The sequence below is a fragment of the Parasteatoda tepidariorum genome, chromosome 9 (genome assembly GCF_982258835.1).
Source record: "Parasteatoda tepidariorum strain Cologne lab strain chromosome 9, Ptep-v5.0, whole genome shotgun sequence".
In the NCBI taxonomy this organism is placed as follows: domain Eukaryota; kingdom Metazoa; phylum Arthropoda; class Arachnida; order Araneae; family Theridiidae; genus Parasteatoda; species Parasteatoda tepidariorum.
Genome location: NC_141763.1, coordinates 50,656,817 through 50,676,741, shown reverse-complemented (window position 1 = coordinate 50,676,741; position 19,925 = coordinate 50,656,817). Strand labels below are relative to the sequence as shown.

Genomic DNA, 19,925 nt, shown 5'->3' with positions numbered 1-19,925 from the left:
ATTTGAGAGCTCTTAAATCAGAATTTTCCCAGGGATTTCATCTCTATTTGATCGAGCACTGGGGAACGAATCAAAATTTCAAAATAGAATGAAAAAAGTGAAAATCTGAAACGATAAGTCAAGGATTCTTAAGGGATTTTTATATCATTGTGCATTTATTACATAATAGCTGAAAATTCATTCTTTGTACGGTGAAAAAAAAATAATAAAATAAAATAAATAATAGAGAAATTTAGTATTAATGAATCGGTATTTTACATGGAACTAAAAATCGACTAACTAAACGTAGAACTAAATACTGACACAATTAAAAAAATTGAAATATTTTGAGATTTTTTATCATTGTTATTTGATGCCCTTCTAGATAACTTAACGTTATTAGATTAACGTTAAGTAAAACAAATTTTTAGATGTTCAACTCTTCAGGAACTTTAGCAGTGTCATTCAGCCCCGAAATTTATGCTAATGATCACAATCAACTCATTATAGGCAAGATTTACTCCAATCAAGCATTTTTTCTCATAAAATGGTGGCACTTTGGTACAAAACTTAAAATTTACTTCAACTACCTTTTAATTTATATTATTCAAGTTTACAAAAACAAGCATTAAAAGCATAACTTCATATAAAATAAACATGTAGATTCAGATAGCTTTAAAAATACTAATTCGGTGACGTTGCTCAAGCATTTATACCTTCCACATTAATATATTTGAACTTATCTCTACGATAGATAAATAAGGAACGTGGTATAAACTTTCAGTGAAACTCATTTTAGTTGTAAATAGAGCTGTATGCTAGCGAACATCATTGATGTTTCTTTTAAATAATTGTGAGAAAAAAATCATCTTTAGTTTAATTTTCAAGAGTATGTAACGAAGTATTTGTTTTTCATACGTTTCTCCTGAACATAATAATTATAATGTTTGAACGTTTTTTAAGATTGGAGACTCAAATCGCCCCTCGCAACTTAAGCGCACTTGCAAGTTCAAGACCCAGCGCCAACGGTTCTGGAGTTATAGGTGAGGCATTCATACAAACCCTTCCCGTAACTCTTATGAATAGTCAAATTTTAGTCAAATTTCAAATGTGTGGGAGGAAAACTGTGTCTAAATTTACGGAACACGAATGTTCCTTTGAAGTAAGAGCCCACTGATTCAAAACGATAATTTGGCGTTGCTTCAAAATTTGATGGTTCTGAAAAATAGTCTTTAAACAGTCAGAATAAATTATTATTATTATAAATTAATTATTTAAACAGTGGCAAAGACTACAGAATAAAACATACAGGTTGATGAAGTTATACTTTTGTAAAGCATATTTCATTGCACAAGTAATTTCAATCAATCTTTAAACAATTAATTACCTTTCAAGCTGAAGCTCCAAGCTATCATTAGAATCTTTTAATGCTCGCTGTGCATCAGCGTGCGTCATATCTAAAGCTGACTTTCCATTCACCGACAACACACAGTCACCTTCTTTCAAACCTTGCTGCCGCCCTTTCGAATTGACCTGCAAAAATAAATGGTACAATTTAATAAAAAGATATAAGAATATAAAATATATTATTTTCAAGTTAGGTTAAATGGGCTTAGATATAACAAATCTTCCTTTCAGAACTAGATAACACAATTCAAAACTTATTCAAAAGTCGTTTTTACGAAACTATTTCCTAGTATAGGCTCCAAGCAAACATTTTTTCATTGTGATGAAATAAATATTCCACTTTTTCAGGAATTTCGTCAAAAGTAAAGAAATCTTTCGTCATTCTACTTTACTTCCAAAAAAAAAAAAATGCGGGTGGTAATCACTTTTTTGTGGCCACCACATCAGTGAATCAAAGTCACCCCAACAACACAAGGACAGATAGATCATCATCATATCTGGCTAGACAGCCCAGGGTGGGCCAGTGCCTTCCTTTGAATTCGAATCCACTTCTCTCTACTTTTGACACTTGTTCGCCAGTTTTTCTCCTTTAGAGTAAGGAAATCAGTCTCAACTAAATCCAACCATCTCAGCCTGGGTCTACCTCTTTTCCTGTTCGTTAGGGGTTTGTGTAACAGGATTTTTTTTAAATTTGAGTCATCATTCCTTCTGAAAATGTGAGCTGCCCAGTTCATTCGATGTATTTTAATGAATTTCACAATATCTGGCTCTCTGTAGATTTTATACAGTTCAGTATTATATCGTCTTCTCCAGGAATTATTTATTTTTATCCCACCAAGGATGGCCCTCAAAACTTTTCTCTCAAAAATGGCAATTTTATTTTCACCAGCTTGAGTTAGGTTCCAGGTCTCAGATCCATACAAGGACAGATAGAATAGAGAGATAAATTACACCCATGCCCAAAGCAGGACTCAAACCCGATATCTTTCTAGTATGAGGCTAACTCCTTAATCACCATACAACCGATTGGCTTATGTCGTCATTTTAGTTTCAATAGCCTGGTCTTCCTTCTAGTTTCGTTCTGCAAGTTAACTATCTCCCACAATTAACTGCGATGAAGTTCCAAGTTAAGGAAAGATTTTCGCCATATATTTGAGAGTTCGCGATACTCAGAAATCACGGGACGAAATGATTCTCTAAGTTAACGAAATACAGCTAAAAGATAGCAGGATCGTCAAAAGTGATAGTTTTATTTCTGAGAGTGAAATTAATTCTGATCAGCTATGGTTTGTGGTCATATGTCTACTTTCATCAGCCCCAATTGCGCTCTTTGTCTTCCAGTCATATGTCCAAAGAATATAAATAGGAATGCTTATTGCATTCTTCGGTATATCGGTTCTCAATCACCATAGAAAAAAGTATGTTATCTTAAATATGCAGGTTTTTAAAATATGTATGATTCAAATGAATATTTTATAAATTGTGCTTAAGTGTAGCAGCGTTTTGCTCCCGTGAAAAAATATTATTTTTTTTTTTTAGCATTTCCCTGCATATTATCTTCGTTTTACAAAAATTATAATCTGACAATTATGACGACAACTCTGTATAAATAAAATTATTGTATCCGCAACTGGTTAAACTTGGAGAAGTGTTAATCAAAAAGCTCTCATTTGAGTTCAGTGGCCTGACCAAAGCATTACTTCATTCGACAAATAATTATGTTAAGTGTGCATGTTTATAACAGTGTAACAAATCAGAATCGGATCAGAGAAAAAGCTTAATAATGATCACAGGTATGCTTTTCAATCATGGTAATTAAGTTGGCCTAATAGTTTCAAGCGTAAAAAATGTGAAAGACTATTTAAAAATAAAAACATGAGAGTTCTTTACGTTAATTTATACCGCAAATAATTTTGGTGTATAGTTTTGGTGTTGAGGCAAACTAAAATTTTTGCAGTGCATGTAGTCACAACTCTTTACTTACTTTTTCAATGTTACAGCTTTAATTATTTATTCATTTTTGCTTGTCTAATTACTGGCAACACATATTATCGTGCGTATCAGAAATAATTCATGACTGTATTGAAAAAACATTTCATTTAAAAAATAATCACATTTTTAGTTAATTCAGACAAATTCTTTCAAACAATTGCGGCTTGCCAATTTTAGATAATGTTTTGCATGATAAGTACAGTTCCTTAATTAAAAATGTGTTAAGTTTACCTCAACACTAAAAAAAAAGGCAACTATACATCAGAATTGCTTACAGTGTGCCATCTCACACTGAGAAGTATGGTCAAAACTATCAAAATATGGTAAAATTCACCGTGTTTCTGGCTCTATTTGAGCACCAAAAGATTCGGTAATTTTTACCTATGCGCTTTGGCAATTACTTTGTTAAAAATTAACAATAAAATATGGCTTTATAATACGTGATAAAATGTGATAATTGTGGTAAAATTTGGTGATTTTATCATGATACTTCAAAGTATTGCGTAAAACCCATTTATTCGGTTAAATTCATTTTATCACTTTCGTATTTTTTACGAAATGTGTGCTAATAAAAACTATAATTTTGAAAACCAAAATAATTTTCAGTAAACCATTATCATAATGAACAAAAAATCAATAAATGAATGGTTGAAATACTGTATATATTTTTTTATTAACCAGAATTATGGGGGGGGTTTTATTGCAAAAAATGTCATTAACATACAGTGCGCTAATTTTACTAGAATTTTTTTTCCATGCAATAATTTTATTAGTAACCAATAGGATTTTATGTAGCTGTTTTATTTTACCTGTTTCCGGATAAATATTTTAATCTATTTATACAATCGGTACTAATATGTTCGTTTTTAATCACTAAACTTTTTCTTTATTGAGCATTGCCAGATCCTCTTACATTTTCTAGCAGTTCAAAAAACCAATCGTTTTGTTATTCACATCATGTATCGAAACTGCAAATTAGGCGCTGAAAATTTATTATATTGATACAACAAAATGCATGAGTATTTCGTGCAATTTGCTTCTGGGTTACACGCTACTAAATAAAAAAATACATCTCAATATGTTTAACCAACAACTCCTATTATTTGTGATCTGTGCTTGACTCCTTTAACACTATAATAACACACCAACAAATCGCTTATTAAAAACTCAACGGTAATTAGAGTGACGTTATCAATTTTAATCAAAGGAGAGCAGATCAACAAAGAATTAGTTTCTGCCCTTATATCTTGCGTGCTCTTCAATCATTGTTTTTCTCGGAGGGGTGTTTTTTCTTTGAGTGATTAAAGGAAACAAAAGACTTAGGTCTCTTTAATAAGTCAAGGTCAGATGGTCAAAAATTAATCATACGGCATGTTGAAAGGGAGATAATTAGTGTCTTCCTTGTCTTCTTTGGATTGTAGGTCGTCCTGTTGAAGATTGACCGTCAAAAACTTGAAGTTAATTTTAAGATAGGTTCTCTAAAAAATATTCAGCTATTTTATGAAATTTTGTGCAAATTAGTATAATGATTCAACTTAGTAGGCATTCAATTATTTTCAACTATTAACCCAATAAAAAGCTTGATGAAAGTAAAAACCTTGATAACAAAAATATATCTATGCGATTCTAGTATTGATCAAATTTAGGTGAAAATATGACGATTTTGGACCACGAAACATTTATATGAAAGAGATATTTAAAAAGAAGATTATGTTAAAAATAAGAATCGTTGATTGTTTCACAATCTGCCTTGTGAATGATGAGTCTATCACCATCTTTAATGTGCAACAACACCTAAAAAAATTAAGCGGCTGTTTTATATTGATAAAAACAATGAAGGAAGTTTTATTTTTGCGGAAACAAACCGAAATCAAAAGAGGGAAAAAACAAGGAAGGCATTAAGTTCAGGGTTGAATTGCAAAAATATTTCATTGTAAATCAAGCAAAACATGAAGCATGTAGTAATTTGGGAATATATTTTTATAAAATACTCGTCAAAATTACATATAACAAAAGCGTATAGGAGCATAACTGTCCAACTTACAGACCTGATTAAATCACTAATTTTTCGGGGAAAGCAAAAGATTTTTTAATTTTAAATATTAAGATTTATACTTTTAAATATAAGAGTTGCTACCACTGAAAAAGTTCCCCAACGACCTTAAAAGTTGACATGACAGATATGCAATGCAAAAAATCTGTTGATAAATTTATTATTCTAAACTAAACTCAGCGGCGCGATAGCCCATAGAGGACCAAGGTGTTGATGCGTTAGCGGAGAAGCACAGTAGTGAGTGAAAGTGTTAACTCACATAAAGAAACTTGAAGATTTAAACATTTCTTTATTTCATACAGTACCATCTCGATACAGCGTACAACTGAAGATATTTAAACATAAATACATCTTAACAAAAATGTTGGTACGTCACCGGGAACAACAACACAGTGACGTGACATAGTGAAGAGACAAGACAAGAAGTCGACTGATCCCATGCTTAGTCTTAGTCTTAGTCGTGTGGGTTGGTCGGGGTCCCTGAGGCCATAATGGCCCTTTACCCCTTCATCATGAAGTAGAAAACGTTGAGGTGAAACCTTGTGGTGAAAAGCATAAAGCTAAAGTTGAAGTGGGGAGAAAAATGGCATATTGCCATGGTGCGGAAAAGCTGTGGTGACTTGAAAAAGAGTTGAGAGTAATCAACAAAAATGAAGTCTACTGTGCTTTGCTTGAGGAAAACATCTCGCTGTTTTTAAGATTACTTATCTCGAATTCATAATTAGCATCTCCAGTCTCCGCTAGTAACTAAACTGGGCGAGGACCCGAAGGACAATAGATGTTAGTAAAGCCAGACTCCTACTAGCGAAACATGCTTCGACCAATCGGTTTCAAACGCAAATGACCGCCATTAACATGTCGGACAGGCCTAAATGCTACTAACGAAAGGTCAATGCAATCATCACGTTCACGTACGTCTAGGCTAAACAAGTTACTACTGCCGCTTACACGGTGTGTTCACGTTGACTGGATTTGAAAACTATTTCATCTTGATGTTCTGTCTTTCAAACATTGATCAGTGATCGCCGTCGCAGAAGAACTGCAGTCATCAGGTCTGAATCAAACGCTCACGAAGAGAGGAAGAGATCATCGCTAAGGCATGGAGGTGGTGACGACTGGCTGGCCGGAACACATCGATGGTCATCCCGCTGCATGGCGACCGAGCCCCCGGCTCGGAGAACTCGCAAGGCACGTCTGTCTCCTAAGGCATCTTCATCTGATCCCATGCTTACAACAATGCATGGCTTATATACAGATTCCATAATTATATGCACGGATGACGTCACTTACGTTATCTGAAAAGAAAATGTCTGTTGCCACCACACGACCGAAACTTAATTCTGTCAACTTAATGTATTCAGAGGAGTAACAAACCACTCCAACATACGGCCCCACGGTCGTGTGATCTATATCAGAGAAAAATATATTATTCACAACTTCTTTAAATTTATTATCCATTAATGGTTTTGTTAGGAATTCTGCTAAGTTATTCTTAGAATGAATAAAAGCTAATTCTACTAGATTTTCTTCAATAAGTTGTCGAATAAATTTATATCGAATATCTATATGCTTTGTCTTAAAGTTTTCACAATTATTTCTAGAGAAATGTATAGCAGCCTGATTATCACAAAACACTTTTGGTACAATTTTGTCAGGCAGAATACTAAGTTCATTAATTACTCTAGAAAACCAAACTGTTTCTTTCATACTTTCACATAAGGCAACAAATTCAGATTCCATTGAGCTAAGGGCAATACATTTTTGTTTACTTGAACGCCAACTAAAAACTACTTCTCCAAATTTTATTAAATATCCACTAGTTGAATGGCGATTACTCAAACTACAGCCCCAATTAGCATCAGAAAAACAAATTAAATTTAAATTATTAGCCTTACTTAATTTAATTTTGTAATCCTTAGTGTTAAATACATAATTCATTAAATCAACCACGATTTTCCAATGTTCGAACGTATAACCATTTGAAAATTGAGACATCAAATTTACTGAAAAACTAATATCAGGTCTCGTACGATCAGCTAAAAAAGTTAAACAGCCGATTAAAGTTCGATATTGAAATCGTTTCATTAAGTCGTTTTCAACAATATCACTTTCATTTATTTTTTCAGGAAGTTTACATCCGAGTTTTATCGGAAGACTAACATTAGACTTTGGAAGTTCTTTAAATTTTATCCTTAATTTCTCAATATACGTATTTTGATGCATTAATAAAGCACCATTGTTCATATCAAAATTTACACCTAACAAATATTTTACCTGACCTAATTCAGTTAATTCTAATTTACTTTTAATTAGTGAAATAGCATTATTAACATCAATTTGTGTTTTACCAAAAATTACAATATCATCAACATACACAATTAAAATAGTATTCTTACGTTTATAAACACAATTTAACCATTTCAATTTCTCAAATTTTAAATCTTTGAATATACTATCAAGTTCAAAGTTCCAATATCAACTACTTTGATGTAGCCCGTATAAGGATTTATGCAATAAATAAACTTTACCTTCATGACCTTTAACAATATATCCTGGAGGTTGTTTAACATATACAGGTTCCGATAAATTCCCATACAAATATGCAGACTTTACATCGACTTGATAATGACACCAGTTTAACATTGATACTAATAAAATAAATAACAATTTAATAATTGAAAAGTTAACAGGAGAAAATGTTTCTCCATAATCAATACCTGCTCTTTGTTTAAAACCCAAAGCAACAAGTCTAGCTTTGTATTTCTTAGGTTTATTATTTTCATCACATTTAACAGTGTAAACCCATTTAGTGCCTATCACTTTTGTGTTTTTAGGAAGATATACTAACTCCCACACTTTGCGTTTTTCAATCATTTTGAGTTCTTCACTCATAGCAAAATCCCCTTTTTCTCTATCTTTGCAAATTTGTGTATCCTCAAAAGTTTTGGGAAATTCAGAAAAATGACACTCGTATTCGAAATCTTCATTTGAATTTAAATCTTCCTCACTACTTGAACTTCTAGTTACGTTATTAGGATGTTTACTTTTTGCTTTAAATGAAAATTTCTCAGGTTCAAAAGAGTTTGTTTTTCTCACAATACTTTTTAACATCATTTAAAGATCTAAGTCTTAGTTTACTTGAAGGAGGATAATAAAATACATCTATTCTTTTACTTTTAGTTCTTGGACATTCTTTCCTTTCCCACTTTTCGATATCAATAGGACTTAATTTATCTAACGCTGTTTTATCACTACTAGATTCATTATCAAAGTTATCTAGCTCGTTTCTCAAATTTAGGTTGAATTTAACATATTCAAATGATTTATTTTTCCCAAATAAAGTTTCTACGCCCTTTTTGGTTTCATCAATACTAACATGAATTGTTTCAATTACTCTCCTATCGTTCGGAATAAAAATTCTGTACCCTTTGGTTCGTACAGCATATCCTACAACAATTCCAAGTTTAGCTCTAGGTTGAAATTTACTTCGATTAATTTTGGGAATATGTACATAAGCTAGTGATCCAGAAATTTTAAAGTGTCTTACTGAAGGTTTAAAACCTGACCATATTTCAATTGGACTTAAATGATTAGTTAGTTTATGCTCGCATCTGTTTTTGGTATGCACGAAAGCTAACAAAGCTTCCCCCCAAAATTTGGGTTGTAACCCACTATCATGTAACATTGCTCTTACCGCGTCCATTGCACTTCTATTAAACTTTTCTGCTATCCCGTTCATTTCTAGAGTATTTCTTTAGTCCTTTCTATTCTAATTCCAAGATTGCTTAAGAACTTTTCAAATTCTTTATGGCAAAACTCTAGCCCGTTATCAGTTCTGACACATTTTAACTTAAGATTAGTTTCCCTTTCACACTTAGCTAAATATTTCTTAAAACATTCGAAAACTTCGGTTTTACTTTTAATAACATATACATCAACTTTACGAGAAAAATCATCAATACAAGATAAGAAATATTTGTTACCACCTAAAGAGTTTACTGGAGAAGGTCCCCATAAATCACAATGCACTCTTTCTAAACAAGTTTTAGTAGTTGTATGATAAATACGATTTCGTTTAAAAGATACCCTAGTCGATTTGGCAATTTTACAACTAGTACAATTTTCGTTTTTACTTTTACTTAAGTTTTCAATGCCTTTTACCACATTATTTTAACTCATACTTTGAATTAATGGCATATTCACATGACAGAATCGTCTGTGTACAATATCTAAATTTAAAGTTGAAATTAAAGCTATATTCTTACTATCAATACTTTCGTTAAGTTTATCTTTAAATCTTGTTGGATATCCATTCAAAATATACAATTTATCTTTTCTGTTTACAGTGAACATATAATTATCAAATTTATCAAAAATTACCATTTTATTGCGGCCCCATTCAACATAGTTACCAGCAATATCAATTTTCGCTCCACTAATCAAATTACGCCTCATGTTGGGCACATATAGAACATTTTTTAAAGTAATTTCCACCTTACCTTTAATGTCCAATATAGTAAAGTCAATGTCTCCGACACCAGTGGCAATTGTTGAACTATTTGTGTCACCAACTGGAACTTCTGTCGGTGTAATCTCTTTATACCAGGAAAACCATCCTCTTTCTTTACAGAAGTGAGATGTTGCTGCAGTATCTACTAGAAATTCTCCTATGAATTGACTAGTATTAGACGATTCCACACACATAGATTCAAAATTTTCATTCAGGCTTGAATAGTCTTTTTCACATAAAAAAGCTTTCTTTCGACGTTGCACATTCACTTTCTTGAAGCATTTATCCTCAGTGTGACCCAATTTTTCACAGAACTTGCATACTACAGAACGACGAGGATTTGTTACTTCGAATTTCTTGTTAGGGTCCAGACTGCTTCCACTGAAGTTTTTCTTATTCTCTGCTTGTCTTTTATAATCTCCCTTTCGAACTTTAGTTGAATAAGCATCATTCACAAACGTAATTTTATTTTCGTCTTTTTGTTTCAATTCAATCCTTCCAGATTCCGTAATTAGTTGCTTAGTAATTGAATCGATCGTAAATTCTTCATCTTTTACTTTGTAAAGAATCTGTACCAAATTATCATATTCAGAAGGCAGATATCTTATCAGCTGAAAACACACTAAAATTGAAGGCAATTTAAATCCAGCATCCTCAATTTGTTTATTCTTCTCCAACATTCTTTTGCTATATATTCCGATCGTTTCTTCGTCGGGTGAAAATCTTGTGCTAAAGAAATCATCGACTAAACCAGCCAGACGAGCTCTCGACGTAGGTTCAAAGTTTACTTTCAGCGTTTCCCAAGCTGTCTTACCGTCTTCGGTATCAGCAATCAGGGATTGGTATTTTCGCTCGATTCCCATGTAAATTGTCGTATAGGCTCGTTGTTTTCGTAGAAGATAGGCCAATTTGTCTCTCTCAGCTGCTGTATCATCAAGTGGTATTTCTTTTCCAGTTATAAAGTCCCAGCATCTTTTTTCCATAAGTAAAACTTTCATATCAATTTTCCAGCTTCCATAATTAAAATCTCCGAGCTTTGGAAAGGCAAAAACTGTTCCATCAGTAGACTCAGCCATATTGAAAATTGAAGACTTATTTCCACTTTTCACTCCTTATTAGACTATTTATTCCATATTCCAGACCAAAGGTTTGCGGGTTCGAAGGCCCATAACCAACCGTTGATGCGTTAGCGGAGTAGCACAGTAGTGAGTGAAAGTGTTAACTCACATAAAGAAACTTGAAGATTTAAACATTTCTTTATTTCATACAGTACCATCTCGATACAGCGTACAACTGAAGATATTTAAACATAAATACATCTTAACAAAAATGTTGGTACGTCACCGGGAACAACAACACAGTGACGTGACATAGTGAAGAGACAAGACAAGAAGTCGATTGATCCCATGCTTACAACAGTGCATGGCTTATATACAGATTCCATAATTATATGCACGGATGACGTCACTTACGTTATCTGAAAAGAAAATGTCTGTTGCCACCACACGACCGAAACTTAATTCTGTCAACTTAATGTATTCAGAGGAGTAACAAACCACTCCAACACAAGGCCTACTGTGCCCATCTCAGTTTTCTTGACCTTGGGCTCTGGGGTGCAGGAGCAGATGTTCCGGTCAGGTGGTCAGCCGAAAGCGGAACCCCCAGTGTTTAGTTCCTAAGCATGCTTGGTACTCATTTATCGACCCACTGAAGGGATGAAAGGCTGAGTCAACCTTGCCCGGCCCGAAGATCGAACCAGGGACCTGTGGCAAGACAGCGCGTAGCGCTACAGCTCAGCCACCGGCCGTCAAATTTATTATTCACACAATCAAAATTCTGTCTGACAATATTTTTTCCAACTACATAACATCAAAGAACAATTAGTTCTTCATAAAATATGAATTTTAAAATGAAATTTTGAAAGAAATTAAATATGAATTTTGAAATATAAAATATGAATGACACATTTTATATTAATATTCATTAAATAGCTTACAAATGATACTCTTGTTTTGTGGTATTAGTAAGTAAGCACCATCAAACAATGCATATTCCTCTACTAATTCCTCTACTAAATAAGGGCATTGCCAAACATTTTAAAACAAAACAAAAAAAAATATCCTGGTCTCTTGCCAAAGTATAAAAAATGCAAGACAACAAATTTTGACATTCAATCGTATTATACATATTAGAGGTTGTTTGAATCATCGTTTTTGTAAAGGAACGTACACGCTTATATACACGTAACTGGAATGTGTATATACATACACTATTTGAATTGAGCAACAATCTTTTATCTCAAAGAGTAAAAACTATAGTGCTTTGAGTATTTTAGTAATAATGCATTTAATTAGTTTAGAAGCTCAAAACACAAAAAAGTTAAACATTATCAAAGAAGTCTTGAAAGAAAATGCTACTTTTTTTCTATCTTTATAGAGAAAGTATCTTTTTTACATACTTTATGAATTTTTGTGTCAAACTTTCTATGTATGATGCTTCTGTTTCTAAAATAAAGTCTTAAAAATTTGCAATGTATACACATCATCAAACTTGATTTATAAATACTTCATTCAATCTATTTACATTATGATTTAGTTTCTAAATAGTTCCTTTCAACACTAATTGGAAATTGCATTTAAAACAAATAGTTCATAGAATGTCTCTATAAACACAATTATATTATAAATTACATCGTTTGGAGATAAAACAGATTTAAATCCTTTATTCTAACCTAATCTCGTAAAATGTATAAAAACTAATGAAAAAGTTTGGATAATGAAAAAAATCACAGTACTAAAGTTTGTAAAATTACTAGGATCAACAAAAAAAAAGTATGAGCAGCAAAAAAAAAGTATTGAGGTTGATCTAAGTTTACGATTTTTCTCCCAGTTCTAAAGATTAAGCATTAGTAAAACTAAAATATTTAGATCTAAATTGTTACATAAATGATTAAGCATAACTAAAATAAAATTAAATAACTATTTGCTTGTTTGTTTGAATTGCTCTATTTTAACCTTTCATTTCTGCCTAACTTATAGCTCAGTTTGTTTCAGATTTTCGATGCCAACGCAGGTTAGGAAATTTCATCGATTTTGATACTAAATATAGTATAAGATATATATAATATAAATGTCTCGAAGACATATATAATATAAATGTCTTCGAGAAAAAATGATTCGAAGTTACAAAAATTTCACAGCAGCAAGTGTTTTTCGCCCTGTAAACATTACTTCGATATCAATTTATACACCTACTCAAAACTTATCTCTGAGAAAGATAATCAGAAACCTTTTTATTTATTATTTTTATTTTGTTTTACAGTTAAACTAGATATGATGTTAGTTCAAAGCATTTTATTAAAAAATAAAATCAAAAGAGAAAAAAAAAGTAATTGGATGAAAGCAGAGCATTAAGATAGGAAACGTGTTCTCGACACTTCATAATGTAAAAATATGAGTGTGAAATGATAACGAATGAGACGAAAAATAAAAGAGCTAATTATGATACAAAATATGAATGAAAATTGAGAGTATTATCTCAAAATTTAAAATTTGCAGTTCATATTAATTTAAAGCAACAACATTAAAGTTATAAAAAGCAAAGATAATTTTTGAAATGATAAATTTGTATTTGTAATAATCACGCAAATTTTATAATGACTCCAAATTAATACAAATTATTAAAAATATGACAGCTATAAATATTTATTCATTATATTGTTTAACCTTCTTAGTAATATATAAAGTAAGTTGAGTAACTCATAACGACAAAAATTTCATTCTTTTGTTATCAATATTGATTAAAGATTTTTTGCGAGGAGCAAATTTTATGAAGCATTTGTTTCGGTGCATTTTAATGAAACCGAAAAATAATCTGTTTTCCGCTAATTTTTTTTAACAAAAGCCTTATCTATGATTAAGCGATATAAAATTTCAGTGATAAATTACGTTAGAATGGTGTCAAATGTCTACAATTGTAAATAAATTTTGTGTGTTACATCATTATGGATAAAGATGGGGTAAGGAGAAGTATATGCTCTTGTAGTTAATCTATTTAACACATGAACTAATCAGAATCATACTCATAGCAGATTTGAATCCTTTTTTTTTCCACTGTCAAATGATTTATATCCATTTGTATTCAAACTATTAATATTTCATAACACATTATAATAATAAAATCTTTTTTTTAATCAAGCTTTTTACATCTATATTTAAGATTAATGAACAATATAATCAGGGTTTAATCAAATATTTTTGAAATTTTGCTACGTTTTTATTGAGTGGTAAAGCTGGAATAGATCTGTAACTTAATAGTTTCGAAGTCGACACAGATCCTCTTACAATGAGAGAGAGAGAAGTAAGAAAAGAGTTTCCATTCTAATAATAATATTTTATTATTAGCTATCAAATACATATGGGAAAAAAGAAACGCTTTTTTTCAAAACACGGAAAAATACGAACACTTTTCCAGTAAACGTCTGCAGCACTCCCTGCGGTAGCAAGCGTAACTATTAATTCGATCATGATTTTATTTATTTTTTTAAAATTATTTTTAATAGATTTTATGAAATTCCCTTAAATTGTTCGGTTATTTGTTTTGCTTTTATTACATAAAAGGCTTGTTAGTTTTCATTAAGGATGTCAAGTGCTAATAAACATAAAGAATGGAATGATATTTTTTGCAGTAGTTAAAAATAAACTAAGATTTGATTTAGATATTTTAACTCCTCCTTATATCTTGCTTTTAAATTTATTTCTTTGTTGAATATAATACGTATTTATAAATATACATGCAACATTAGTCTTTTGAATCAAATGAAAAAATCCATATGTATACCCACAACACAATAAAGACAAAAACGAATTTAAAAAAAAAAAAAAAAAGATTAACGGAAAAAATTTGAGAGAAAAAAGTTTTAGTTAGAAAGATTTTGTTTTCTCCCTTAAAGATGATGATATTTTCAGGTTTCAAGACCTCATTAACAACTTTTCTTTCACTAATTTACATTTCAAGATTCTTTGTTTCGATCTTGCGTAAATAAAAAAAAAATAAAAAAATATCTTAGATAAGTTATATTTCATTATTAGCTATCAAAACCCGATTTTCGATATGTTTAAATTTCATAATATATTTGACAATTTAAAAAATTTGTTTTCATTATAAGATTTTAGCATAATTAAAAGCTATAAATATAATAAAACACTTGGTCGAACTATTTTTAATTATAATGATATTAGCAAACATTTTGATTAAATAAATATATCCGATTATAAATTTCACTGTGAAGAAGAGAAATATTTTGAATTTGTTGATAAACATCATAAACATTATTACTAGTAATTTAAATATTACAGAAAGCTTAGAACTAAGAAATTTAATGTTTAAAGGCACAAAACTTAAATCCAATTACCATATATCAATCAATAAAATTCTAAAATACTTTCTTAATAACCTTAATAATTTTTGCTATATATCAAATAGATTTTCTTTACCTTTAAGTATATTAACAGAATGGAAATGTTTATTATTACTTTAAAAACATTATTTTTAATTCTAAAGAAAGTTTATATAGCAGTAACAATTCAACATTTTTTTTCTAAAATTGACCAATCAGCAAGTACACAAGAAATTTGTAACTACCCCCAAAAGCCTAAGCTGACAATAACTATGCAATCTTCTGTAAAAAATTCTATATTGAACTTTAAAATAAGGAGTTAAAAAATAATAAATATTTTAAGCTTAGTAATTTAAATAATAATATTATAATTAAAAAATTTATCTTTCTATAAGAGGTTAAAAATTAAAATTAATAATATACAATTTCCACAAAAATTTCACAAAATTCCTATTACATTTCCAATTATCACTAGTGGGTCTAATACTTACCTAATTAAACCTAGCACCATTTCCTCTAACAACTTAATTAAAATTACTAACAATATTAATATTAAAGATAATCTTTCTTGGATTATCACTAATTATCAACCTATTTTAGAATTTATTAAACAAAATAAAATTAATTCTATAGCGACCTTTGATTTCCAGGATCGCCTCAATTTCTCCTTTCTAAACTATAAAATGTTTTCTCGAGTTATTACTATCATTATAAAATATCCTTAATGGCGATTTTGATTATTGAGAAATTCTAATTAATATTTGTCTTTTTAATTATCTTTACAATGTAAAACATATTATTGTTCAAATAGGTGCAACCCCCCTAAGATTTGATTTTTCATCATTTTTCACCACTTACTTTTACACTATTCCGAAGGAAAATTATAGTACTCTTAATATTAAATTTGTCTTTAGATTTATAGATGATTTACAATTTTATTAAATAATATTTACACCGAGAAATTAATCTCGCGTCGTTATCACAATAATATTAAATTGAATATAATATTAAAATGAAAATTTCTTGAAAATTTTTTGTATTGAAGTACAAAAAAAGAAGAAAATATCTGCATTGTTGACTTATACGATAAAAGAAATGATTTTAAATTTAAAATAAATTAATTAATTACTTGGAATTCTAATGTTTATAAAAAATTTATTTAAATGCTACTTTTATTCAAATAAATAGAATTTAAGGAATTTGTAGCTATGTTCATTTATCCAAAAAAAACAAATGGACGAACTATTCCAAAATTTGATAAAATAAAACAATTTATATCCGACTAATGCAATAAAATTCTTTATAAAATCATTAAGTTATGTATGTCATAATTATTAAAAAGTTTATTAAAAATTTCTTTGTTAGCTAAATTTATCTATTTACTATGTGCAAATCCAATTCGGGCAAATCCGTGGTTATAAATCTTCTAACATTTAATTCGGGCTTAAGACCACTTATGTTCAACTCCGTAGCGTTGTAGTTTTGAACCCAATTCAGAAGACAAGGGAACTCCTGGATCAAGTATTGAGAGAAATTTGCCTCCGGGGAGGACTTTTTGATGGAACTAACCCATATTTGCGTTACATGGCGAAGAAAAGCGCGGAAACCTCCCACGGTGAGCCTGAAGGCAAGGGGACTCTAACCCATGATCAGTCTACGACTAAGGATAATTTTACGTCAGCACTACGGTCGGTGCAAGCCGGGTGAGAAATTCGTATCACCCAGACATCGCTGAGGTTCAATCCCGGATCACCTCATTGGAAGGTGAACGCTCTATCCCCTGAGCCACCACGACTCAATCTTATTAATTATAAACTTTGAATTATACAGTATAATATTATTACCCTGAGCTCATCCAGTTTCGGGCCAATCCTAGGTAACTAATAAATCAAATGCGCTTCTGTACTTCAGTGAGAAAAAGCGCTATAAAATGACCCCCCCCCCCATCCTCTATTTACGCTTCGATTTCCATATTTCGTAACCTGCAAACTTCTCACGAATATATTTCAAATCACTTTTTAAAAATGCCGGTAAGTGTAGGTTCATTTGAATTCGCTACTAACTTCATATATTACAATTAGTATTGCAATGTATAAAGCTAGTTGCCTTATAAATTTATTAATTTTCAATTACAATCTTCAAAAACATCAGAATCGCATTGTATTATCAAATGTTTTTTTACTATTCTTATTTGTGTTTTATGTTTTTTTATAAAAATAAATTTTTGCATCTTGAAAAATCTGTTTATCATCAGCGCTTGGTATAAAAAGATACATAAAATAACAAGATTCAATGCAAAATTTATACTAATTTATAAAAAGAAAAAAATTAATTCGCATGCAAAATATGCTTGAGCTGAAAAATATTATTCACAATTAATAAAAAAAAATTTGTAAAATGGAAAAAAATCTAAGTGAAAAAATTACTAAAAAACACTAAATAAAACTGAATTGCATTATCATCAATATTATAGAACAAACAAATATTAATTAAATGAATTTTATTTAATGCTCTAAAATTCAGAGCAAAATAAAGTTTTTTTTTAAAAAAATTTAATAAATAAAATTAAAACAAAAACTTTTTTTTCAGATATTCTGCCTCTTGAAAGTTTACGAAAACGAGATACATGCATACGAGATAGATATGAGATACACCGATTAACCATTCCCAAAATTTTTAATCGCTTCTCAAAATTGGGAATATATATATATATATATATATATATATATATATATATATATATATATATATATATATATATATATATATATATATATATATATATATATATATATATTCAAAACAATATGCTGAATAAATTATGAATAGAATACAGAATAGATTTATAAAAAAAAGTGCATTTTTATTTGCTATAGAATTTTTTTTCAAATTTTGCTTTAAAAAATATGTTTCTCTGGTAATCATTCTTAATGTTTCTAACAGTTTTTATTTATTTATTTTCATTTCAACAAAAACAACAATTTAACTTAATATAATTTATTTTCAGCTTATGTATACAACAAAAAACTAAGGGACACGAAAAAAAACAGATACCGTTCTAGACTTGAGAGTTCAACTGTCTGACATAAAATCTAAAGCAATGGTTGATGAAAAGAAGAAGAAATTGAATTTTTCAAAATCATTATTTTTCTAAATAATTAATAATCTTTTTTTAAATTTTTTTTACTAATGTGTCCAAAATTACTTATAAAGGTTTTCCTAGAGAAAGAGTTCCACTAAAACAAGATCGATCATATAGGATTCCATAGTTATATAGGATTCCTAATCTAATCGGTACGATTATTTAAACACGAACAATTTACCTTTTGTTTCTTTTCTTTTTGTCGTGTCTGCGAAATGCAGCTACAGCAATCTACGCCGTACATGCTGACCACCTTCCATCATAAGTATAAGTAACATTCACCGCTAAGAGGCGAGAAACTGAAAACTTGCAGCACGTGACATTTGATTGAAAAGGCATGGCTGTTTTGATGAGTAATTCAAAACAGATTAATTGTAAGAGTACAATAGGATCAACTTGAAGTACAAACCGCAAAGAAATCTCATTAAAATAGTTTTCTATAACATCAGTTTCATTGACCAATGCGTGAAAATGACAATGCAAAATTTCTTTTAAAAAATTGATTTTAACATTTTCCTTTTAAAAAATAGTATTTTGTTTTGTTTTATTCATCACGATCCATACTGGTTTCAAAAATTCTGACATTGTAAACCAGAGTATACGATATTTAAACCATTCATTCTGTAATTTTTACGATCATGTGGTAACGATTTATAGAAAAACTCTGGTTCACAAAATTTTAGTTCCTATTTCCACATACTTAGTAAAAAACAACCGAATAACTGATCTTTATGTCATGCTGTAAGGTATTATGACAAAATTACCAAATGTTACCGTATTTACCAAATGTTACTACATATTATAAAACGACTTTTTATTGTTAATTTTTTCAAAATCATTGCCAAAGCGCTACGATAAAAATTACTGAAATTTCAGTGTTCCCATAAAGCCAGAAACTTACTTAAAGTAGTATTTTTTTCTCAGTGTTCTTTTCTGCATCAATTTATTATTACCATTATTATTATTATTTATTCATTTATTTATTTTTTGAATTTCACTTATTATGATTCAAGTGTTCAGAGAGAAAATATCAGTTTCCATAAATTAGATTTATAACTGTACTATTTCAAAAGAAACAGAATTCATGTTTAGAAATTCGTATAAACTCTACCAACTTCATTTGCAGCTTATCAAATGGGCAAATATTTAAGCCTTTTTAAGAAAAGTACTTTGAATAAATGTTTTTAAATGAGTTATGTTTATCGAGAATTTTTTTTTTAATCAACTTGCATATTTTTTTTTAATATTTTATCGACTGGTTTTTTATCGACTCGTATAGAAACATTCAGACTATAAAGCACTGTAGTTTTATTTCACTAAATAAGTACATATTATTTAATCGTGGTACATGTACATGTAATTTTCGTTAGTTTATGAAATTGTTTGATTGATTAAGTGCTGTGCTAATCAATTCAAGCAGGAAAATCCTTTATACATGTAATTC

The 19,925-nt window shown here is 30.0% G+C and overlaps 1 protein-coding gene across 9 annotated transcripts in view; it reads right to left on the bottom strand.

Moving 5' to 3' along the window:
* LOC107447618 (uncharacterized) overlaps positions 1–19,925 on the bottom strand; it is a 156,763-nt gene that overhangs the window by 101,004 nt on the left and 35,834 nt on the right. For 7 of the 9 annotated variants that reach the window (XM_043039530.3, XM_071186532.2, XM_043039528.3 and 4 more), the window contains exon 2: positions 1,367–1,512. In XM_043039530.3, coding sequence (XP_042895464.1) covers positions 1,367–1,512 — 146 coding nt within the window. Of the gene's footprint in view, positions 1–1,366; positions 1,513–18,662; positions 18,765–19,925 lie in introns of those variants that run through there. The other 2 variants (XM_043039531.3, XM_087151778.1) reach the window with 1 other exon arrangement.